At 58.2% G+C, this 22,929-nt stretch overlaps 6 protein-coding genes across 6 annotated transcripts; 2 read left to right on the top strand and 4 right to left on the bottom strand.

Annotated features, from left to right (window-relative positions):
- Nucleotides 1–742: 742 nt before the first annotated feature.
- CMQ_7832 (PH domain containing protein) lies at nucleotides 743–4,742 on the top strand (the record flags this gene model as incomplete). The annotated part of the gene is made up of 4 exons (XM_014313472.1): nucleotides 743–1,163; nucleotides 1,214–1,371; nucleotides 1,443–4,310; nucleotides 4,548–4,742. 4 exons carry the CDS (start codon nucleotides 743–745, stop codon nucleotides 4,740–4,742), a joined length of 3,642 nt encoding a protein of 1,213 aa, XP_014168947.1.
- A 553-nt stretch (nucleotides 4,743–5,295) lies between these two features.
- CMQ_7775 (serine/threonine-protein kinase-like protein) lies at nucleotides 5,296–9,668 on the bottom strand (the record flags this gene model as incomplete). The annotated part of the gene is made up of 4 exons (XM_014313415.1): nucleotides 5,296–8,241; nucleotides 8,315–9,318; nucleotides 9,381–9,461; nucleotides 9,656–9,668. The coding sequence occupies 4 exons, from the start codon at nucleotides 9,666–9,668 to the stop codon at nucleotides 5,296–5,298; spliced, it is 4,044 nt and encodes a 1,347-aa protein (XP_014168890.1).
- Nucleotides 9,669–10,558: 890 nt separating this feature from the next.
- Nucleotides 10,559–13,275, bottom strand: CMQ_7958 (protein phosphatase; the record flags this gene model as incomplete). The annotated part of the gene is made up of 5 exons (XM_014313598.1): nucleotides 10,559–11,005; nucleotides 11,061–11,334; nucleotides 11,403–11,493; nucleotides 11,570–11,683; nucleotides 12,183–13,275. 5 exons carry the CDS (start codon nucleotides 13,273–13,275, stop codon nucleotides 10,559–10,561), a joined length of 2,019 nt encoding a protein of 672 aa, XP_014169073.1.
- A 1,491-nt stretch (nucleotides 13,276–14,766) lies between these two features.
- On the bottom strand, nucleotides 14,767–15,253 carry CMQ_7858 (mitochondrial ATPase, f0 complex, subunit e; the record flags this gene model as incomplete). Its single annotated transcript, XM_014313498.1, has 3 exons — nucleotides 14,767–14,840; nucleotides 14,928–15,108; nucleotides 15,230–15,253. The coding sequence occupies 3 exons, from the start codon at nucleotides 15,251–15,253 to the stop codon at nucleotides 14,767–14,769; spliced, it is 279 nt and encodes a 92-aa protein (XP_014168973.1).
- Nucleotides 15,254–15,821: 568 nt separating this feature from the next.
- CMQ_7911 (dynein intermediate) lies at nucleotides 15,822–19,829 on the top strand (the record flags this gene model as incomplete). The annotated part of the gene is made up of 4 exons (XM_014313551.1): nucleotides 15,822–15,938; nucleotides 15,995–17,975; nucleotides 18,373–19,733; nucleotides 19,800–19,829. The coding sequence occupies 4 exons, from the start codon at nucleotides 15,822–15,824 to the stop codon at nucleotides 19,827–19,829; spliced, it is 3,489 nt and encodes a 1,162-aa protein (XP_014169026.1).
- Nucleotides 19,830–20,101: 272 nt separating this feature from the next.
- On the bottom strand, nucleotides 20,102–21,090 carry CMQ_7816 (lipase, gdsl; the record flags this gene model as incomplete). The annotated part of the gene is made up of 4 exons (XM_014313456.1): nucleotides 20,102–20,432; nucleotides 20,505–20,708; nucleotides 20,763–20,820; nucleotides 20,886–21,090. 4 exons carry the CDS (start codon nucleotides 21,088–21,090, stop codon nucleotides 20,102–20,104), a joined length of 798 nt encoding a protein of 265 aa, XP_014168931.1.
- Between the last annotated feature and the right edge of the window lie 1,839 nt (nucleotides 21,091–22,929).

Raw genomic sequence — 22,929 nt, 5'->3', positions numbered from 1 at the left:
CAAACCGACTTGCACAGCTATCCGTTTCAGCGCGGCCCTAATATCATCTGTTTCTTTTCTTTTTTTACCGTCGCATTTTGCCTCTTACCTCTGGTCTTTGGTTCTTTTCCTTCGATCTTGTCATTTCGATTCTGGCCTTCTTGTCTTTACTCAGCCTCCTTTTTCTTTTGTTTCCTACCCCGACTCCCCTTGGAGCTCAGCTCTTGTCTTTAACTTTGCACATTCCAGTCAACCTCTCTTCTCTGCCTGTCATCTGGCTCGCCTTTTTTCAACGCCCCGCAGCAAGCTGTTTGGTACCTGCCGCTGGCCGAGCAGTACCGTCTGTCGAAAGACGCAACAAAAGTCAAACAAAAAAATTTAGCAGAAGCAGCTGCTCAAAATGGGGCGAAATCGCGGTTGGTCCTTCCCCAAGCGTGCTCACTATTTGGCCCCCCTGCTCTATTTGCCGACTTGGCTAGCCATTTCCTTGCTTGGCGCTTGTATACTTGGCGGGCGGTCTTGGTCTAGGCCAGTCTGCATCACTGAACAATACTTTCAGCTCAGCTGCACGAGTACCTGTCTGTTAGCGACGCAAGCGCGCGCTTTACAAGGACAGCAGCTGGAACATGTTTTCGATCATCTTTTATTGCTCCCCGCCATTCAGTCGCATCCAACCAAGCAATGTCCTATTTGCTTGTCTACGCCACCAGCAACATTTTTCTTGTACTAACTAGCTTACCTCGTCATCATAGTCCTCTCTTTTATGTCGCAGCTGTCTAGTTCGCATAAGGACTCGCTCACATCAGCACCATCTCCTCCGGCTGACAGATCAGTCTCCAGCGCCACGTCTTCTTCGCTAAATGGCCTAAAGCAAGATACAGCTGCAGCGCCTCTGGAGCAGTTTCCGACGACTCCCGTTCCTTCGCCACCTGCCCGGGCTGACTCTGCTCCGGCTGACTCTCGCTTCGACACGACTCCCCCGGACGGATCACCCATCTCCAGACCATACCGCCGAACGAGAAGCAGTTCAAGGCCCTTGTCGATGGTACAGACGTATCGCCCGTTCATGATGGAGATTAACGACACCATACCCGAATTGCAGCCTATCTTCTCATTCCTCAACAACCATGGCAACAAGCTGTACCAGGAGGGCTACTTCTTAAAGCTGGACGACCAGAACACCCGTGCGTTCCCCTTCTTCTTCTGACTGGCAGCTCGAAACTGACCGTTTTAGATGGCCGGCCAAATGTGGATAGGACCTGGACCGAGTGTTTTGCACAACTGGTCGGCACAGTATTGTCTTTGTGGGATGCTTCCGAGCTTGACACGGCTGGTGACGATGGCGAAGTTCTGCCAAAGTTTATCAATTTGACTGACGCTTCGATAAAGATGGTATGTGCACCAGCATGTGGGTTACTGCTGTGCTTAGTCCGGCACTACATGGAACTGACCTGTTCGCAAAGATTGAATCACTTCCCACGCGGACCGCCGGCGATCAGCCGCTCCAGAACGTCCTCAGCGTGTCCACGGCTGGCCGGAACCGCTACTTGCTGCATTTCAACTCACATCACTCCCTTATCCAATGGACAGCTAGCATCCGTCTCGCGATGTTCGAGCAGTCCACTCTACAGGAGGCTTACACAGGTGCACTCATCGCTGGCAAGGGCAAAGCGGTCAACAACATCAACCTCATCATGGAACGGTCCCGTTTCAAGACAGAAGAATGGGTGCGTGTCCGCTTTGGTTCCGGCGTACCTTGGCGCCGGTGCTGGTGCGTCATCTCGCCGCCCAATGAGAAGGAGGTGACGAAGCTGCAGAAGGACATAAAGAAGCGCTCTCCGTACGACCGGTCGCATACGCCACTGGTCAGGGGAGACATCAAATTCTACGACACCAGGAAAACCGGCAAGAAGCAGAAGAAGGCGAAGCCTATTGCCACTCTATCCGAAGCCTATTCTGCGTATGCTATTTACCCGCAGTCAAAAGCCCTGATCGATGCTTCTACTCTTGTCAAAATTGAGGGAAGCATAACCATCCACTCCAATCCGCCGTCCACCACAGAGGGTTTTGTCTTCATCATGCCCGAAGTGCACCCGGCCGTCACCGGCTTCGAGATGCTGCTGCGCTTCCTCTTCCCTGCCTGGGATGCTTTCGGCCTCTACGGCCGTCCTGGCCGCCTTGTGGCCAGCGTTCTCGACCAGCGGTCTCTAATGTTTGCCTTGCCCAAGCACAGACGATACGGCTACCTGGAAACTTCGGACGTCGCTAGCCTGCTCCTCACCGAGGGAAGCTCGACATGGACAGAGCGAGAGTGGAGGAAGCGTATGAAGGAAGCCACTGGTCAGCACATGGCTGCTATGGACGAGGAATCCAGCAGCGGATTTAGCAGCCGCCGCACTTCGCATCGCAGCGCTTCGTACCGCAGCAACAGTCGATTCAGCTTTGGGTTGGGCGGAAACAGCATCATGGGCAGTGACCGATCAGTCAGTGGGCGACTGAAAGTCAACTTCACTGGCGACAGAGAATCCGACCGTTCTTCACGATCTATTGCTCCGGCTATCAGACCAGCTGTGCGAACCGATTCGGCCCCTCCTGCGTCTGAGCGCCAGCCTCTTCCATCCTCCATGGCGCAAGCCGTTGCCATTGCTGCCGGACATGGCCGGAACCTTTCAGACACCAGACTCAATGGACTGAACGGCACCCCGAGATCCAATCTGACCAATCCGCTGATAGGCAGTGCCTTTGGTGCCGCGTATCTCCCTTCATCGTCCCCATCCCCCCCAACTCGGGGTTTTGTCAGCGACCTCTCCTCTACGCCGGAGCGTGTTAGCTCCGAGGATGAGCTGCCAACGGATATGGACACCCCCCCTGCAAAGGATCTGCATGCCATGGCCCAGCGGATGGAGACCCCAGAGCCCGTGCACATGCCTCCTGCCTTCAGCCACTCGCCGTCCTCGGGACCGCCAACTACTATTTATCAGTCGGCTGAGCTCCGGAGGGCGAACAGCCGCCTGTCCCACACAACTCTTGCTCAAATTGCTAAAGCCGGTGGCGTTCTGCAGAACGGCTGGGCAGACGCCGATGGGCAGGAAAGGCAAACCACTGAAAGCGGCAGCTCTCGCAGCGAGCTGTCGGTGCCAGCGTTGACATATAAGCCGTCAGCATCTACGGACCCGTTAGGTTCACCCATCTCATCGTTGGACTCAACTGGCACAAATCAAGCGAAGTCTCCGTTGACTCCGACACAGAACAATCTCGTCCCTGCCCCCGATTTTCTGACAGATTATCTCTCGCAACCCACCAATGGATTCTCTGCGCTGCCGCCCCTGCAAACCTCCCCTCGGGTTCTTAGGAAGCCTGTTCCGGCAGGGCTGGATTACCAGCCGCAGGACAATATCTCCGAACCCCATTCGGCGGCGACTAGTCTTGGAAGCATACCCTCGTACCTTATTAATGAGGCTGCCCTTGACCAGGTTCGATACAACGAGGAGGACAACGTGGAACAGCGCAACGTTTTCCGCCAGAACACAAAGAGAAGCGAAGCAAGCAGCCGATACGACGATGCCTCTTCGACGGCGAGCCCGGACTATGCTAGCACACTAGGATCGAACGAACCTCGAGAATCGGTGGAACGACCACGGGCGGGTGTGCTGCGTACAGTTGGCGAAACCCATTCGTCAGAGTCTGGAGAGGAAACCTTCGACATTCCTGAAATCAACTTTGGGCCGACCTTGAACTATGCTGCGCAGGCCTCCCAACGCAACATGACGCCTACCCCGTTCTCGGGCCCTTCAAGTCCCCCTACGACGATGCCCGCCCGGAAGCCCACTCGCGACAAGCTGCAATCTATGGAGTCGATCCACCGCCGGCAGGAGTCAGAGGAGACAATCAAGCGGCGGAGTGTTGCCTGGCAACCTGCAGCGACGATCGCTGGAGGCTCCACTGGTAGTGGCGGTGAGGGTCGGGCTGGTGCTTTGACTCCGGAACAGTTCGTGTTGCAACGCGCTGCCCAAGCTTCTATCAGTCCAATGTACTCCCATCAACGTGTTGCGTCCACCAACTCGGTTTCCGGCATCATCGCCAACAATACATCATCTCCCACACTGCACACCAGTTCAAGCTACGACATGCTCAACTCCGTGGCAGGCGCCCAGCTACAGCGGCCCAGCTCGCAGGGTGCAAACAGTGCTCTCGGTCTTGCCGCCACACCCGATGTCGGCTCACATCTGTCCGCCCGGGAGCAGGAGTATCTGGCCCGCATGACCGGTGGCCCCTTGATCAATATGGCAGGCAATCACCGGCCTCAGCCTAGCGACAGTGGTCCCGGTCTTGTAGCGGCTATTGCTGCCCGCGAGCGGGAGAAAAAACAAATGAAGGAGGGTGTCAGCTCGCAAGCGGTGCAACATGCCATCAGCCAGCGACAGCAGATGCAGCAACAACAGCAGTACATGCAGCAGCAGCAGCACTATCTGCAGCAACAACAGCAACAGCAACAGCTGCAACAGGAGCAACAGGTACAACAGGCACAGATGTATGCAGGACAGCAGCCGATGTACAATGCATACCAGGCAAGGCCGCCTCTGGGCTCACACCAAAGCAGCTATGGCCAGGTGGCCGAACCAGGCTGGGCGCAGCCTCTTCCCGGCACTTGGCCAGCGATGCAGGGCCCTATGCAAGGCGCGCAACAGGTACCGTACATGCGCGGCGGGAGTCCTCAGCAAGGACACCAATCCTACGGGCAATATCCCGGTCGTGCCTTTTAGAAGAAGCGGCAGTGGGGAAATATGCCGTTGCAGCATGCGGTGACAAGGCTCTGAAGCGAGAGACAATCATTCCTTTAGTTTGCAAGTACAGCGAAGCGACCTTTTTTTGAGTAGAGATTTTATAGATTCCCGCCGTTCATTACTTCTTATATTATCATGATGCACGACACTTCTCATACAAAAGCTATGCTCTAGATTCTCTATCATATATGCCAACGTGACTCATTACGCGCAGTTATATAGTGAAAAAAGGTCTGCGCAAATCCAGCAGCAAAGGCTACACCACAAGGAGGTGATGGCAGTGCGTCGGAAGAGGATGAGGAAGTGACGGCCAAGCTTGATACCTTCCGTTTCCGAAACTCCAAATCCCAGCGTTAGAGCGTGCGTGCTTCGAACCTTCCCTATTTGCGAAACTGCAGTATATCACAGCTACAAGCTTCCTCGTCCCAATTTCCTACTAATAGTAGTCCCATCCCATCCCGTAAATCATACAAAGTGAACAAACATTTGGCAAAAACTATTCTTACTACTTTCTGATTCGGAGGTTTCAATATCATGCACAGCCGGTCTGAGAGTGTTGAGCGAGCACGCTTCCGGCGCCGCCGTGGCCCAGTACCGCCGGCGCACTGGCCAGCGATATTGGCAGCATCGGACGGCTGACAGCCGTTTGAGGGTGCTTCTTCTGCTGCAACTGCTGCTGCTGATAACGCGTGCAGATGACTGCACGACGCCGCTCAAAGATCACCGACCGCTGCCGCTCCTCGTCTATGCGGATCTGCCGTTCCCACAGATCGCGGTCGGCCGCCGGCATGCGTCGACGCTCTTCAGCCTTTTGCGACACGGAATGCTCTGCCCGAAGACACGCGTCGTCCAGCTGTCGACTGGTTGCCTCATCGACAAGCGCAACAGGCACAAAGGATGGTCGCCGTGCAGCCGACCCACCCCAGCTGCATCGGAACACCAGCTCCGTGCGCAGCTTGTTGCCGTTTCCGTTTCCGCCAGCACTGCCATGGCTGTCCAGACCGAGGTAGTTGTGCCAGACAACGACCGAGTCACCGTCATATAGTCGCGTCCAGTGCTTCGAAGCAGTTCGCGGCTGGCCGGGGTCGAATGAACTGATGGGCGTCTGGTTGACGAAAATGCCGCCCCGCGCTTTGGTGGAAATATAAAAGTGATACCGGCTCGCTGCCTCGGTTGCTGTATCCAGTCGGTTCCAGGGCTGCAAGTCTTTCCACGGCTCATATCCGACACTGTGACTTCTGCCATCACCCTCGCCGGCACCGGCCCCTACTCTGCTGCTGCTGCGCCACAGAAGAAGTTTCAGGGCGTACTTTGGCACTTTGAGCTCGGTCTTGGGCACATAGATGTTTGTGTTATCAGGGTGTCGACCCCAGGTGGTCACTGAGTCTGTGACAGGTACCGCGATGTTCTGTACGACCGATTTTGGTACTGAATCAAAACAGGCAACGGGAGAGTCATGTTTGGATATGGCAGGTACGACAACCTGAGCATGTTGTTGCAACTGCGCTTGTGGTTGTGGAGTGGGCGACAGATCTCGGGCAGGTGTGCTTTCTCGGCTAGGCGAAACCGTGGGGGCTCGTGATATCATGTTCTCCTTCATTTCGCCATTTGCATTGTCAGGTGGAGCAGGGGTGTCGGACAACTCTGAGGGTGAGCGAGAGTATGTTGGATCCAGCTCTTCTCTGGCTGCTACCGTTGTTGGAGCAAAATGTTTCATGGCGAGATCCCAAAGCCGCGAGCCACCTGGTCGAAACTCCTCTTTTCTGGTAATGGCTGCATCCTCAAAGACATCGTACTGCAGCTGAGTCATTTCCGGATACTGGAGGTGAAAACTGGACGGCTCGCCTGGGATCCAGTACACTGACTTGTGCACGGGCAGATCCATCTGGCGCCCTGTCTTGGATCGGCTGATAGGCTGGACGGCAGCGTACAACTCTGGATCTTCGTTCTCATCATATTCGTCGTCGGAGCCGTTACGACTGCACACACTTTCGCCCTCTTCACCATGCATGTTGTCGACCGAGGACTGGATACGAGCGTCGGATTTGAGGCGCTTTATCGTCGGCTTGTCTGGCCGGGGCGTGTTTTCAAGCTCCTCGCTTGTGTCGAGAGCAGTTTTCCTTTTGCTGCTGTTAAAGTCGGTGACGATGTGCTTGAAGTTTGACGTGGCCAACGATTTCATGTTCAGGTTCCCAAGGATCGACTCAGCACCGCCAAGGCTCTGTGATGCCACATCAAAGGTGAGATTGTTCAGCTGGTCCACCGAGTGGCTTTCTTCGAGGTTGCGGGACAGCAATGACGCAGGAACATTGCCGTTGCTGTCACTGCCATCTTTGCCTGCTCCGCCAACGACAATATTTTGCGGCCTCTGCTTCGGCCTCGGAGTGAGAAAGGTCTCGTCGGGATCAAAGCTGCCGTACGGTCTGGATGAGAAGCTGTCCGGCTCGTTGTCGGCCTGCGATCCAAGACCGGAGATGGGCAGATTGAGATTGTTTTCAGAGAAGACCCCAGAGCTGCCGATAATGGAAACATTGACCTCGCCAAAAAGGCGTTGTTTCGGACGCACCGTTTCTTGAAGGCGGTCCTCGTCATCATCCTCTTCTTCATCACCGTAGTCGGGAGAGAAGTTATGCAGGAGTTGGCTCTCGCCGCCAAGCAGGTCATCGAAAATCTCGTCATCGCTCTCCGGTCCTCCCAGAGCGGTGTCGGTTGCCTGGCCGGCCAGGCCTGCATTGTCATGGATGCTCAGCTGTGATGCGCTCTGCTCTAGGACATCGGCAGATATGTCGGTGCCAGTCAGCCAAGGATGCGACAGCAAGGAGTCGACTGTGGCCCGATATTCCGGCCGGCGCTGCAACATGCTGGACAGAAAGTCAACACAATCGGCTGACACTTTGGCGTTGTACAGCGGCCTGGTGTCAAGGGGCATCGTCATGATCCGTTGCAGAAGCGCCGTATAGCTGGTGCTTTTCGCAGCTGGGAAGGGAGGACTGCGTGTGAGGCAGTAGAAGAGCACGCCGCCTAGTGACCATATGTCGACAGCATGGTCATACCGCTGGCCAGTGGGCCGGCGATTCTGTCGATTTCTGTCACTCCTGTGTCCATGCTCGTCGTATTCGCTGTACTCGGCATACACCTCGGGTGCGCAATACAGGAGGGTCCCGCAAAATGTGCGCAGAAAGGTCTGGTCGTTGTCTACCATCTTGGACAGGCCGAAGTCGGTCAGTTTGACGGTGAAGGGTGACTCGGACTCGATGAGGATGTTATCTGGCTTTATGTCCCGATGAGTGATGTTTTTGCGATGCAGATAGGAAAGAGCCTCGAGCAGCTGTCTGGCCATGTCTCTGACAGCATCTTCAGACAGGGCGCCGCGGTTGAGGACGAAGCTACCGAGGTCGCCTCCCGGCACGAACTCCATGACGATGATGAGGAGACGGTCGTCAAATTCGAAATGATCAACATATCGCACGATGCTAGGCTGAATGACAGAACCGAAGTCAGCAAGCAGCCTGAAGCCAGAGCCAGTCTGTGAGGGGATCTGGGAGACCTACGTGCTGGATACTTCGCATGATCTTCATCTCATTCTCGACCTTCTGGTCCAAGACGCCGTTTTTGATAAAGCGGCGCTTGTCAAGCTCCTTGGCAGCATATGGCTTTCCATCATACTTGGAGGTGACCTTGTGCACGGTAGCAAATGCGCCTTTCCCGATCTCGCCGACACGGTTGTACTTGTTGGAGCCGTTCCACTCACGGGGCAGGCCGTTGGTGGAGGCCGGTACGAACCTCGGAGGTGGCATGTTCGAAGCATGCGCTGGTCGTGGAAAGAGATCGACATGACCACCTTGACCTGCACCGATGGTGGGGGGCAGACCCGCATTCGGAGTCGCAGCAGAGCCGGCGGAGTCGGCCAGCTCAGACAGGTGTCGGAGATAGTTGGCCAAGTTCCGCTGGTAGGCAGTCTCGTACTCGCCATGACGGCGAGGGACGCGCACGAGAAAGGCCAAGTCGTGGGCGTTGTTCTGCAGGAGGATGGAGATCTTGGTGCCGCTGTTGAGGGTTCGCATGTTGGACATGTTGCTGCGACGAGCCTTGAGCATGACCTCGTCGACGGCAGTGCCATTGGTGGACTGGTCCTGGAGCATCAAGACGCCATACTCGTTGATGAAGATGCGGAAGTGGATGTTGCTGAGACGGCGGAGGGAGTCGCTGTCAAAGCAGATGTCGCAGCTCTTGGGATTGCGGCCAAAGGTGAAGCCCTGCAGCGGGTTCTTGACGGTGGAAGAGAGCCTCAGCACAAAAACCGGGCCCGACCCTGGGTCTGCCGACGTGAGGGAGAAGTTTCCGGCAGAATCGTCAAAGGGATAGTCGACATCGACGTTCTCAGCATCCTCACGGCCAATGATGAAGGGCGAGCCTTGGCGGGCCAGGCGTGCGGCCTCGCTGCGAGTCTTTGGCGAGTACGGGACCAGAATGCAGACGATATCGGCGATATCCTCGTCTGTGAATCCCGAGTTCTGCTGGCCTAGACGTCGCGGGTCGAGGACATTCTGGGTAGCTGTTCGGATGTCAGCTCAGTGCGTTCTGCGCACGCGAAGGAGAGGAGAGAGCACAACGAACCTGGCTGAGTCGGCTGCGACAGCTCATTCTCCATCTGGACTGGCGCCTCCCACGGGAACGGCGCGCCGTTGCAGCCGCCGTCTGGTCGGGGACGTCGTGGTTGTGATGCGCCGGCGGCGGAGTTGTTGGACGGACGGTGGCGTCGACGACAAGCAGTCTCGGGCTTCTCAACGAGACAGAGAAGCAAATTGTCTACTGCATGCAGAAGCGACAAGCGCGCCGAATAGCATACCCGTGCAAAGCGAGTGAATGCGCGTTGTACGAGGCTGGTCTACCTGTTGGGGGCATTTAGCTGGTGTTTCAGCGAGAGAGGCCGAAATCAAAGAATGCGCAGTGGTCAGAAGCAAGAACCCGAACGGACGGTTGTCGAGGTAGCCAAAGCAGCGGCGGTCAACCGTTCGTTGGACGGACAGCGATCAAAGTAGAGGGGCAGCCAGCAGGCGTCTGCAGAAAGACAGAAGGCAGAAAGGTTGAGGGAGCAAAACAACAAAAGAGCGTACCTATGCTGGAGAAAGGTCCTGGCGAGGCGTGTGTGGCACAGCGCGTGGCTGCAAGGTACTCGCGTGCAACAAGAGCCAGTGCAAGGGTGGTAGTGTTTGTGTGTGGACGATCTGGTGGCGGAGGGTTGTCGGGGGGAGGTGGATGGCGTCGTAGTGGTATTAGGATTTTGTCGCGATTGGGAATTGACTGGGCGACGATTGCGCGTAGTGAATCAGGGAGACTCGTGCCAGGCAGCTTGTGACCTGTAACTCTGGAGTACAGTCCCTAGCGCGTGTCCTAGGGGAGGGGATCAGCCGCAGAGGCCACCCGGCAGCAGACAGCAGACAGCGGACAGGTGCTATTATGTTTAGTCAGCAAAGCGACCGCTGCCTGACTAGGCGAAGGAGCATTGAGCGTCCGGCGAATAGCAGGCGGGCGGGCAGTTCCTTCTGGCTTCCGGTTGGAGGGACAGATTGGGAGATATGGAGAAGGCCCAGAAAACCGGATCACCTGCAGAAGCGCATGATTCTACGGAGTGCGTAGGTCCAGAAGCACATGCATGGTAAGACGTCTGAGGCCGGATGACCAGTCTATGTCTGGCGATTCTGCAAGCTCAAATACGATGCAATTTTGTGGTCTAGTTCATGGTATCTAACAAATACTCGTACTCATACGCACGGCTGCTCTGCCGGCAGCCATTACTCATCCGACACGGCCGCAGGTGCAGACACAGGCACCGCCCCGGCCTCGGCGGGTGTCGCGCTGTTGTGCTTGTGCTTGCGCTTCCGCTTCCGCTTGGGAGCCGCATCGTCTGTCGAGGTCTTGGCAGCCGGCTCGCCCGAACTCTTTGGCAGCGCAGTCGCCGTCGTCGTCGTCTTGTCCTTCCTCTTCTTAATCGACAGCGGGTTTGGAGCTTTGAGTCCGTACTGCTTCTTCTTTTTCTTCTTCTTCTCCGTGTCATCCTTGTTGTCCTTGTCGTCGTCTGCATCGCTGGCGTCGCTGTCGGTCCCGTCGTCGTCGTCGGTCCGTTTGCGCTTCTCGCCCGTCAACTTGCGCAGCTCGCTCCGGAACTTGGCTCGTTCGGCCTGGACGCCCACCTTTGCCGTGGGGGCCGACATGGGCTCCATGATCATCACGCTCCGCGACTGTTTGTGTTAGTGCTGCCGTTCTTCCGTTCTGCCACGCCTTCATCCAACGTACAATGTAGATCAGCGGTACGCCGGCGATGCCGCGCATGTGCCGCCGCACATCCTGGTCTTGGCTCGCCACGACGTAGCGGTGCTTGTTTTCGCCGCGGCCCTTCTCGTCCACCACGTGGCCGAGGCAGGCGAGCGTCGACAGCGGCTCCTCAAACTCCTCCGGCTTGTGGCCGCAGCGGCGACGCTCAAACGTCTTGGCCAGATCGATGGCCTTGTTGACGCTGCGGTCTTCACGGCCCTGCGCGTACAGGTGGCGGATGCAGCACTGGGTGATCCTGGCGAGTAAAAAAAAAGCAGGGTGAGCAGGGTGAGCAGGCTGTGCGACATGTCGGCGCAGACTTACATGATCTTCACCTTACCGTGGAGAGTCCGCTCCAGGCCGGCCTGGAGATCCATGGTGAAGCGCTGCGCATCGCGGACGAGGTCGGCGTCGACTGCGGAAAAGAACAGAAAGCCAGATAGTTAGCTGGGCACCCACAAACATCGGCCTGGTCGCAGCCGATCGCTTACCTAACACCTGGTATGGCTCGCGGAATCCATGGTGCAGATTGAACTGCTGAACCAGCTTCTTGTACTGCTTGGATCGTTTGGCACGCATCCTGTCCTTGTCTGCCTCGGAGCTGTCTGGATGCAAGGCGAGAGATGAACAGAGGCCGGAATTCTGCCCATATAATTTTTCTTGTCCGATAAGCCAGATGCGTTCCTTATCGGAGACCCGCTTATTCACACTACTCCGGGCCCCAATTCTTTCTGCTTTTATACTCCCACATCGGGTCGTTCGTTCTCCATACTCTATTATATCGGGATGCCCACCCCAGCTTGCGGAAAGCGAGATGGTTCCGTGTTAGTGTGCATCAACGCACGAGTAATTCTATGCTTTGCACCCCCATTTAAACAAGCCATGCGACGCCCCGAAAATACCCATTCTAGATAACCGAGATAGCCGTGTGATTCCGCAACAAGTCGCTATAACATGCGGACCAATACCTGTAAATTCTCTCACACCGCGTCGTTACGCCGGCATATCGCCGCCACAACACTGATATCGTCGAGCTTGCCTGTGTGTCTCGTCAGCCGCAACATCCAGTCATGGGCGCGTTTGTGGCATGGGCTTTTGACCTACCTCCCTCGCTGGGCAAACCCTCCTCGATGGCATGCTCCATATAAGGGCTCTCGGCATACGGATCGACGGCAATGACACGCGCCGCCTCTACCAGCTCCTCGGCCACGACAGCCATCATGCCGCGCTCCAGGTCCAGGTCTGTCTTCTCGCGGGCCTGCCACGTGGCCACGCTGCGGCTTACCCGCTCGACAATCTCGTGCGACCACAGGTTGTCGATGACGCCGTCAGACATGGCCAGCACGACGTCGCCGACGTGAATTGGCACCGTGTCGACCACGGCGTTGCTGAGCGGTGTGTCCGGGCTGTTGGTGCCCAGCTGCCGCGGACAGTCGAACCAGTGCCACTGCTCCTTGGTCTTGAACACCATCAGGCTTTCGGCCGGCCGCACCACCATTACCTGCGAGTCGCCCAGGTTGGTCACATAGAGCATCGGTTCGTACTTGCTCCTCCCATCGCCTCCACCTCCGCCTGCGGCGCCTTTGCTCGTCGGCTCCGGTCGATGGTAGGACAGCTGTGCACCGGTCGCTGTTGTGGTTCCCTGCCAATCGTTGGGCGCCTGTGTTGCCTCCATGGTCTGTTCGTATGCCTGTTGCAGACAGCGGGCGGGGTCTGGAGGGATATGCATCGCATCGGCCGCCCGCAGGTCGTTGTAGACGGCGTCTGCCCAGAAGTGGGCGACCAGACGTGCCCAGAGGCCAGCGTGGCCGCGCGGCCGTGTCGACCAGGCACCCACGCCGTCGTTGGCCGCGACGAAATACTCGCTCGCATAGACGGCATCATCGCCGTTGGTGCAGCCACCGATCAGCTGGCCGCCGACCACGGCTCGACGACGGTCCCGACTCAGATGGTGCGTGCTAAGCGGATCGGAGAACGACGCGGACGGGGGCGAATAGAACGGCGGGGGAAACGGCCGCGGTGTGCGCTTCGCAAACATGCCGACGCCCGTGTCGAAGCGAAAAGGCTGAGGTGGCGACGGCCGGGCAAATGGCGGCCGGCCACAGCGGTTGTAGGGCAGGTCGGCATCGTTGTGGTCGTCGGCATCGTGGGTATAGCAGCACGGGTCAGGCGATGCTGCGATAGCAGTCGACGACATGTGCCTTCGTGACGGTGGCCATGAATACGGCTGCAGGCTCGAGTGTGAATAGAGGCGTGGATGCTGGGCAGAGTCAGAGAGAGGACGGCCAAGCTGGCGAACACAGCTGCAGCTGCAACCGCGGCGGTGGCTGTAGCTGCAGCGGGACCATCGTGCTGGCAGAACGTGTGAGGTGATGGTCGGTGGTGGTTGAAGCGGTCGTAGTAGCCTGCTCATTCCAAAGATGGGGGAGGCTGTGATGATGGTCGGTCTGGCCGGCGGGCAGCAGTGAGCGATGATGCTAGCGCAACGGAGGTGGGTGAGGGGGCAGCCCGGCCCATCTAACACGGCAGGGAAGCGTGGGAGAAACGGGTCTGCCGACGGGCAAAGGGAACGGTAGGGAGCAGAGAGGTAAAAGGGCAAATGCGACGCGGAATAAAGGCACGATGAGAGGCCTCGGAATACAAGACCAAACAGAGACGAGTAGAAAAGGCTGAGTCAATGCCACATGGGGAAGGAGTGAAAAACGAGAAAGAGCGGCACGGCTTATCATTGGATGGTGGCGTGGTGGAAAGCTGGGCGTGTTGCTCGATAAGGCTTGCCATTTGCCTGTGATCGGCCTTTCTGCGAACAGTCCCAAAGGAGCTGTGAGAATAGGAGCTGCCGCCAGTGGGCCTAGGCAGGTGGTGAGATTAACGAGTGTTCTGCTGCCATTGTGGTCAGGCGATGCGCGGCTATGACGGAGGCAATCTGGGGGGAATCAGGGTTTCAGGGCCGGGATCTACAGTAGCTTCTCGCAGCTTTCAGCAGTCTACTCGTGCTACAAAGTACTCACACTCCGTAGCCTTAGCTTCTGCCCTGCTGTTCAGCCGCTGGTACCTGGCCGCTCCGGACGGCCGGTGCCGAAATCATTTGCACTCTCGCGGATTGGCTCGGCTCTGGAAGAGAGCCGGAAGAAGGAGAGAGTGAGAGCCCGATATCGTACGGCAGGCCAGGACACGTCACAACACGGCACGACAACGGCAGACACGATCCTCGCAGGCCAAGGCCATGGCCCGTCTAAATTGGTAATTTTATCTTACAACCATACAAGTGCAGGTGTCGAGACTGGCAAGGGAAATATACGCTGATGCGTTGTTTATCATGGTGGAGCAGCTATGCGTCGTCTGGTCATCCGCACCCGCGTGAGTGCACCTCGTCGTCCCGTTCATGAGGCTGCTTGTCGATTCGATGTCTTTCCGCACCGTAAAACGGCCACGAGGCGGAAAATGACGCAACAAAATACGGAACCGTGAGACCACTGCCAGATGTCCGTCTCCAATCCGTCCTCAGCCTCATGCCCATCCCGGCGCCGCCTCGATTATCGTTTTTCCATCAATACTGGTCTGCCTCTATATCCAAGGCAGTCCTATCACCATTCCCATCCTCGTTCCCATCACCATCTTCATCACCGTCCCCGTTCCCGTTCTCGTTCTCGCACCCCCTCCCGGCCAGTCGTCCGAGGCCGGCCGTCTATGGGTTCGCCTTTGCCAACGACTCCAGGTATGCCTCGAGGTCGAACTTGGGGTCCGTCGGGTCCTGGTTCACTGTTGTCGAGGTTAGCGGGTAGTCCAAGTGACCCCTCTCGTGCTGTCTCTGTTCTGTCTCTCTCCCCCCACTTCGTAAGCACTCACGTCCGCTGCCTGATGATGGCGGCAGCTTCGACTTGCTGTACTCTGCCTTGGCCTGCTCAATGAGCTTCTGCTTGTGCTCGTATTCCTGCTTTGCAGCAGCCACCTTATCTGCCGAGTAGATCTTCCGCTGGTGGTAGAAGCCGTAGAAGACGCCCAAGCCGAGAGCCGAGTACCGGAGAACCTGCAGGCGGGGGAAAGAAAGGACGTGTCAGCATTCAGAGCATCGGCCAGACCGGGCTTCCGCCAACGGTGGATTCCGTGTGCATCCGCAATGGGCTGCTCGGACAAGAAGCACGACATACGTTGACGCCTGCGCTGGTCGACATTGTGATGGAGAAAGCGGCGGAGTTGCTGCTGAAAGTGCGGTCGAGATCGGATGGCGGTAGGCAGAATTGCGAGCCGGTGGGCAGAGGGAGGCGGATAGAGGCGGTGGGAGTGTGTCCGTGGTGTGGTTCAATTGACTTTTTTTTGCTCTTGCTCGCGGATCGCGTTGGGAAATTTCTCTCTCGCTACAGAGCACACAAGAGAGCCCTTCGTCTGCTGTCGGGATTTTTCGCGGGCAGAAGGTCCGCTACAGTCACTCCAGGGGTGCCGGCACCCCACTTGTTGCCAGTTGTGTCACGTGACACATCATCGGCCGCTAACGGCTATGCTCTCTTCAGCGTTTGTGGAAGCTTGTCGCAAGCGACGCGTATCGCGAGAAGGACGGCCGACGACAGAGACAGCGACAACGTCCATATAGACTGACGTTTGCGATCTCTTCCGTGCACAGAAGAAGCAGACTTGCAGCAGACGTGATTCTGCTCAGACGACTCCTGCAACCTGGGCACTTCCTGCCATGGGCACATAGAACGGCGAGCAAACACAAGCGAAGCAGACAGAGCGACATTCATGATGCAGCAGCGGCGCGATGAAATCCTGGCGAAGAAGGCGAAGCTCGCAGAGCTGAAGCGCCAGCGCGAGCTGCGCACGCAGGCGTCTGCCAGCCGGCACAGCATAGGCCAGGCCGACGTGAGTGGAAGTGGCGGATGTGGATGAGAAGAGGAACGAGCTGACGAGGCGAGCAGCTCATATCGCCGGTGCCTGGACGGGCGGATAACCGGCGGGAGATTGAGTCGCTGATCAACAGCCTGGTGGGCGAGAGCCGGCCGGGATCGACGACAACGGGCGGGGCGGCATCGCCGGCGCTCAGGGGCAGCCGGCCAAACAGCGTGTTGAGTGCGGGTGAGATGAGCAACGCGACGTCCGAGTTTGCGCTGTCAGCAAACTTGCAGGCGGCAACGGGGCCGACGTCACAGCCGCAGGTGCTGACGACGGTGTCGCTGACGACGATCTACGAGTGTCCGCCGTCGCCGGTGAAGGAGATCTACTCGTACAGCAAGGGCGTGCAGACGACGGACGACCTGTTGCCGCCAGCACCTTTGCAGAACCAGGGAGCGTACGATTCGGACGGCGACGATCCGCTGGCGATGACGACGGCGAGCAAGCGGATGAGCCGGCGGGGCCGGGACCGGGAAGAGGAGCTGCGCAAGAACATCCGGCGGGAGGTGGAGGAAGAGCTGCTGGCGACGCGGGAGCATCTTGCAGGCCAGGAAGACGCACGAGTCGAGGCAGAGACGGCCAACTACCCGGCACGGGTGCTGACGACAGAGGAGCTGGAGGCGGTGACGTCGTCGGTGGATTTTGCGGACTTTCTGGAACGGTCGACCAAGGTGATCGAGAAGGCGCTGGACCTGGAATACGACATCCTGACGGACTACACGCTGCAGGCATACGACAAGGACGAGGAGGACGAGCAGGGCAACGTGGGCGGCCGGGGACGGCGGAAGGTGAAGGAGATCCGGCAGTTCTACGACGAGAAGTGGTCGCGCAAGCGGATGATCACGTCCATCGACTTTTCGCCCAAGTTCCCGGACCTGATGCTGGCATCGTACACGAAGAATCCAGCAGCACCGCACGAGCCTGACGGAGTGGTGCAGGTATGGAGCCTCAATCTGCACGACCGACCCGAGTTTGTGTTCCACGCGCAGTCGGACATCCTGACAGCACGCTTCTCGCCCTTCAACCCGAACCTGATTTTTGGCGGGACGTACAGCGGGCAAGTGCTGGTGTGGGACACGCGGGCACGCTCGGCGCCGGTGCAGAAGACACCGCTGACGGGATCGGGACACACGCACCCGGTATACGCGCTGGACATTGTGGGGACGCAGAACGCCAACAACATCATCAGCTGCAGCACGGACGGGGTGGTGTGTGGGTGGGCTGAGAACATGCTGGCACAGCCACAGGAGTTTCTGTCGCTGACGGTGCCGCCACCAAGCAAGATCGACGACCTGGCGCCGACGAGCCTGGCGTTTCCGGACGCGGACCCGACGTTTTTCCTAGTCGGCTCCGAGGAAGGCACGATCTACCCGTGCCACCGATACGACCGAGCCGGGGCCAAGGCAGGTGTGGACGCGCGGGTGAGCTACCGGGGCCACGCGGCGCCGGTGATGTCGGTGGACTTCCATCCTGCACGCGGGCCGGTAGACCTGGGCGACCTGGTGCTGTCGGCGAGCCTGGACTGGTCGGTGAAGCTGTGGAAGGTGCGGGCGCCAGCAGCGACGAGTACGGTGGTGGCGGGGGGGGCAGCCGGACCGGGCGTCGGGGGCGGCGGTGTGGGCGGCATTGGGAGCATTGGCGGGATCGGGGGTGCCGGCAGCGGCAGCGGCAGCAGCAGCAGCGATGGCGTGGTGACGCCGCTGATGGACTTTGTGCGCGAGGATGTGGTGTACGATGCGGCCTGGTCGCCGGTGAAGCCGGGTGTCTTCAGTCTCGTGGACGGGGCCGGCTGGCTGGAGCTATGGGACATCACGGTGGAGACGGAGGAGCCGGTGGCACGGATCAGCCCGAGTCCGCGCAAGGATGGCCGCTCGCTGCTGGCCAACAGTCTCAACAAGGTGGCCTGGGACAAGAGCGACGGGCGGCGGCTGGCAACGGGCGGCATTGCCGGGACGCTGACCGTGTTTGAGGTGGGGCCGGACCTAGGCGGGAAGGAGAACCTGCGGAGTGAGGAGTGGACGAATGTGAAGAAGCTGGTGAACCGGCTGGAGGCGGGAGGGAACGGAGGGGGGGTATAGGGGGGAGTGGGCAGGAAGAAGGGACGAAGAGGTATGGGAATGAGAGAAGAGGAGAGAGGAGAGAGGGAGGAGAGGGGAGAGAGGGAGGAGAGAGGAGAGAAGGAGAGAAAGGGAGGATAGAGAAGAGGAGAGGAGAGAGAACAGAGGAGAGAAACGGAGAGGACGAAGAACTAGAGCCAACTCAAGAAGAGCTACTCAATGTATATAAGACACTACAATAATACCCTTTGCATTGGATGTGCACATGTGATGTCACATGACATTGAAGTACTCCTTAGGCAAGAGCCTTGAGTACTCCGTACTCCGTACTCTAATCCCCACTAAAGCTCCCCGCCTCAAGTATCTTACAGAGCCAAGCTATAGCACCGCCAAACCCATCACCACCATGGCTCCATCCACAAAGGTCAGCGAGCTTCTGGCCGAGGCCGAGAAGACATCAGACGCCGGACCGGCGCTGCTGTCGATGCTGGAGACGCTGCCAACGATATCGAGCGCGGCCACGATGGCCGACGACCTGAAGGCGATTGGCGACAGCGTGTTCGACCTGTCGACGGGCATCATGTCGGCACGAGCAGTGCTAGACGGGCTGGTGAAGGCGCTGCGGGACAGCGAGAGCGGTGAGCTGCAGATAGCAGTGGGTGAACACGTGCTGCAGCGACTGGGAGCAGGATCTAGTTCAGGCTCAGGCCCAGGCTTGGGCTCGGGCTCAGGCTCAGGCTCAGGATCAGGATCCGGAGGGACAACCCAGGCGAGCTTCCTGGAGCAGGCGGCGACGCTGAGCGAGCTGGTGGCGACGGCACAGGAAGCAGCGGAGAACTACGTGGAAGCAGCGCGGCTGCTAGCAACGATTCCGCTGGACGGCAGCGCACGGCGAGTCAGCCAGGAGGACAAGGTGCGGGTGTGGGTGCGGATCGTGCGGGACTATCTGGAGGTGGATGACAGCACGAGCGCGGAGGCATACCTGAACAAGATCAAGGGGGTGCTGTACGAGGTGGAGGACGCGGAGCTGAAGCTGCACTTCCGGCTGTCGCAGGCGCGGATCAACGACGCCAAGCGCGAGTTTCTGGCTGCGAGCACGGCCTACCACGACATCAGCTACAGCACGGCCATCGCCGAGGACGAGCGGCTGCACACGCTGGGCGTGGCGGTGACGTGTGCGATCCTGGCACCGGCAGGGCCGACGCGCAGCCGCGTGCTAGCCCGGCTTTACAAGGACGAGCGAGCTGCCAGCCTGCCGGCCTTTGCCATGCTCGAGAACATGTTTCTCGACCGGCTGCTGACGGCCTCGGACGTGGCTCAGTTTGCCCGCAGCCTGCAGCCACACCAGCTGGCTACCACGGCTGACGGCCAGACCGTGCTCGCCCGTGCCGTCGTCGAGCACAACCTGCTCGGCGTCTCGCGGCTGTATCGCAATATTCGCCTCGCCGACCTCGCCGACCTGCTCGCACTGGCCCCCGATCGCGCCGAGGAGACGACCGCCCGCATGATCGAACAGGGCCGCCTGCTCGGCCGTATTGACCAGATCGCCGCCGTCGTCTGGTTCGAGGGCGGCGACGCCTCCGGCCGCAAGGGCTCCGGCCGCGCCGAAAGCCGCGTCGACAGCGAGCTCCGCCTCTGGGACGCCAACGTCCAGAGCCTCGCCGAAGAGGTCGAGAGCATCACCAACGCCATCCAGCGTGACTTTCCCGTACGTGCTCTGATCGGATCTCGGATCTCGGATCTCGGGTCTCTGACACGAACTGACCACTTGCAGGACTTTGCCGCTCGCAATCTCGTCGTCTAGTCAGACATTCCTTCCACAGCACGGCGTTCCGGTCATGGTTGCTTCGGTATACGAGAGACAGGCAAGAAAGGCAAGATGTACGGCAGAAACACAGAAAGCGACAAAAACCGCAAGAATCAATAACCCCATAAACCCTTACAAGCCCAGCCAATAAGCCATGCACGCCCAGTAATCACAAGCAGAGTCTAACAACCATCCAAATCGCCGTTTGGGTATCTATCCAGCGCCCGTGGCTTTGCCTTTCCGTCCCATCGGATTTCTCCATAGCCTTCTTAGTCTAGGTCTTTGCACCGCACCACCACGTATCCCCGCCGCAGATCTCCAGGGCTGCCGCTCTCCTCCTCGAAGCTGTTCTCGTCGCCCTTGAACTTCCTCTTTCGACGCAGCCGCTGTCGGCCCTGTTCGACCCCGTTGTTCAGCAGCTGGTCCTGCTCCCGTGCGTCCGCCTCCCGGTGCAGAATGTCCACCAGCGCCGCCCCGATCTTATCGCCCATGAGGTCGTAGCCGGCTGGCGTGAAGTGCAGCGTGTCGTCCCAGTACCGTTTGCGGTCCTCCTCGGACATGGCCGTGTAAGAAAACGCCGACTTGAAGTCGTACGAATAGCTGCAAGTCCGATGTTAGATTCTGCAGCCGTTGGGAAAGGGAAAGAAGGTCTGAAAGAAAGGGAAAGCATACTAGTCCTCGTGCGTGTAGCCCTGCACAAGAGCGTTGAGCCGGTCTCGGCGCGCATTGATGCTTGCAACCACAGGCGAGCTGGACGTCGTCGCCATCTCCGGCACCGTGAGCGCGAGCACCTTGCTCCTCCGCAAAATCCCGTTGGACCAGGCGCGCTCCAGGTTCTCAAACGTCTGTTCCGGCGACGCACCAGAGCAGAGATCGCTGCAGGAAGTCAGCCAGCACACACGACAGCCTGTCCGTGGCAGATTCTCTTACTTTGTCCCTCCCAGCACAATGGTCCAGTCGAACGGCCTCATCATCTTCTTAGCCCGAACTATGGGCAGCCGGTCAGCAGCTGTGGAGGCGTCCATGCGGGGCCGAAAGCTGCCCAGAACTCACATGCAGCCGTGAGGCGGGCAGAGAAGTGCGACGAGACATCGCCGCTCAACCCGTCCTCCACCACGTCGACCTCCAGGTCGGGAAAGGCGGCCTTGAGCTTCCGCACAAGAGCATGGTGGTACGGGTGGAAGAGCAGACCGGCCTGCGTATAGCCGGCCGTCAGCGAGTCTCCGAGACAGAGGATGCGCAGCGGGCGTTCGGCCATGACGCTGGAGTGGTGCGAGATGAAGGCGGTGCAGGCTCGCGAGGATCCGGGGATCTGCTATCGGTCGGGATACGGACAGGTCGGAGTCACGAGGCAAACAAGGCAAAGGAGGCGGACAAGGCGACCAGAGGCCAGAGGCCAGACCAGGCAACAGCTCACCACAAGCGGGGCCCTCGCCTTCCCGCCCCTCCTTCCGTCTCTGACCGCCGCTGACTGGCTGCTGGCCCAAGCCTTGCTGCTACTACAAAGTACATTGTATCTTACTGTGGCGCCCACCAGCCACTGAAAGACCTGCTATTAGACTCGTATGATCCTATTTCGGCCACGCCTCTCGTACTGCCCCAAACGCCAGCACGCCAAGCGGCTAAACACATGACCAAGGGTGAAGCCTTATGCGTCGGTCAGAGGCCACCCATACGCGTATACGGCGTATGGGGCAGGTGGGTATGTCACATTGGGAAACATGACATCGCCATGATTACAGTACTGTGTCCATGTCCAGCGATCGGGGTGCTCACGTGTCTTATTTCTTAAAGTAAGATCAAGTACGAGCCTCACGGACCAGAAGGAAAACACTGCTCTGCTCGTATCTTAATACGCGTATGCCCAGCTCCACCCCTTCCTGGACAGAGTGGGCTTGCTCCCCTTCGCTTTGGATCCGACTAGCCATGATTTGTCCAAATCTACCGCTGCATCGAAGCGAGCGGCACGGCATCGCCGACCCGATCCCTCCGCCTTCTGCAACGTGGACTGCAGGGAATAGAAACTATGGGGCAACATGAAGCATCTGCCCCATAACTACACTCGGAGTCGTTCACTACAGAGTACTCCGTAGACCACATTTTCTAGGCGAAGTCAGTGTCGAAGCTCTGATACACGGCTTTCCACTTTTCCCCTATTCCGTATGTAGAACCCAAGATCTGGTTGAATAGAGGGGGGAAAAGGCTTCTGTCTACAGCGAGACAAGGGTACCCGGACAGGTGCCATTCATCCCTAGTTGTTCCGCACAATCAGACCGTCTCTTCTGTGCTACGGAGTCCGACGTAGTATTTCACCGGCAGACAGCGAAACTCACTCATACTGGACACCTGCCGTCGCCTTTTTGCGCCTTGCCTGTGCAACGGCAACTGCTTTAGATCAGTTTTAGGAGGAGGGGGTGCAAGGTAAAAGACGCCTAGGGAAGGCCAGGGGAGACTGCGATCCACCTGGCAGACTCGCATCTTGCTCATACGATATGTTTCCGGCACAATGTTCTCAGGCGTGCACGATATGTGCAAGTAAATATACCATGCAAGACAGTATGGCGTGCAGGCCTCTTGTACATAGTAAAGCCGGCAGAGGGTCGTGCATCCACTAACCACCGCTTTCCAGCAGCTGCAGGGGCTGTCGGCTATAGCAAACATGCATGTGTATATGCGCACAGGTCGTAAAAAAAGCTGTGGTCCTTGCGCGATCGTACATACAGAGTACATACATAATACGGAGTGCGCAGGGGGGGAGGGGGGCCATATTACTTACTATGCACGAGAATGCAAGATGCCAGCTGCGGGCTCCTCGACAGTCGGCTGCTCTCGAAGCGGCGCATGGCTTGGCCGTGATCCGGCAATCCTTGGCAATGAAACGAAAGTGAAAGATTTGCATGCTCGTGCACATGGGGTGTAGAGTACGAGGACGAGTCAGAGAGCAGGATACTTGAGCAGGTAAAACGCAGTCCCGAAAACGAGAACAACCAAACATCCCTGTCGATTGTGCATTGTACTTTCCCTTTTCTTATTTCTTCTTTTCTTCCTTGTTTCGTTTCCTTGTCGGGTTCTCGTTCTCATTCTCGCACTCTCTTGA

This window comes from Grosmannia clavigera (genome assembly GCF_000143105.1).
Source record: "Grosmannia clavigera kw1407 unplaced genomic scaffold GCSC_82, whole genome shotgun sequence".
NCBI lineage: Eukaryota > Fungi > Ascomycota > Sordariomycetes > Ophiostomatales > Ophiostomataceae > Leptographium > Leptographium clavigerum.
This window is presented reverse-complemented; position numbering and strand designations above follow the sequence as displayed.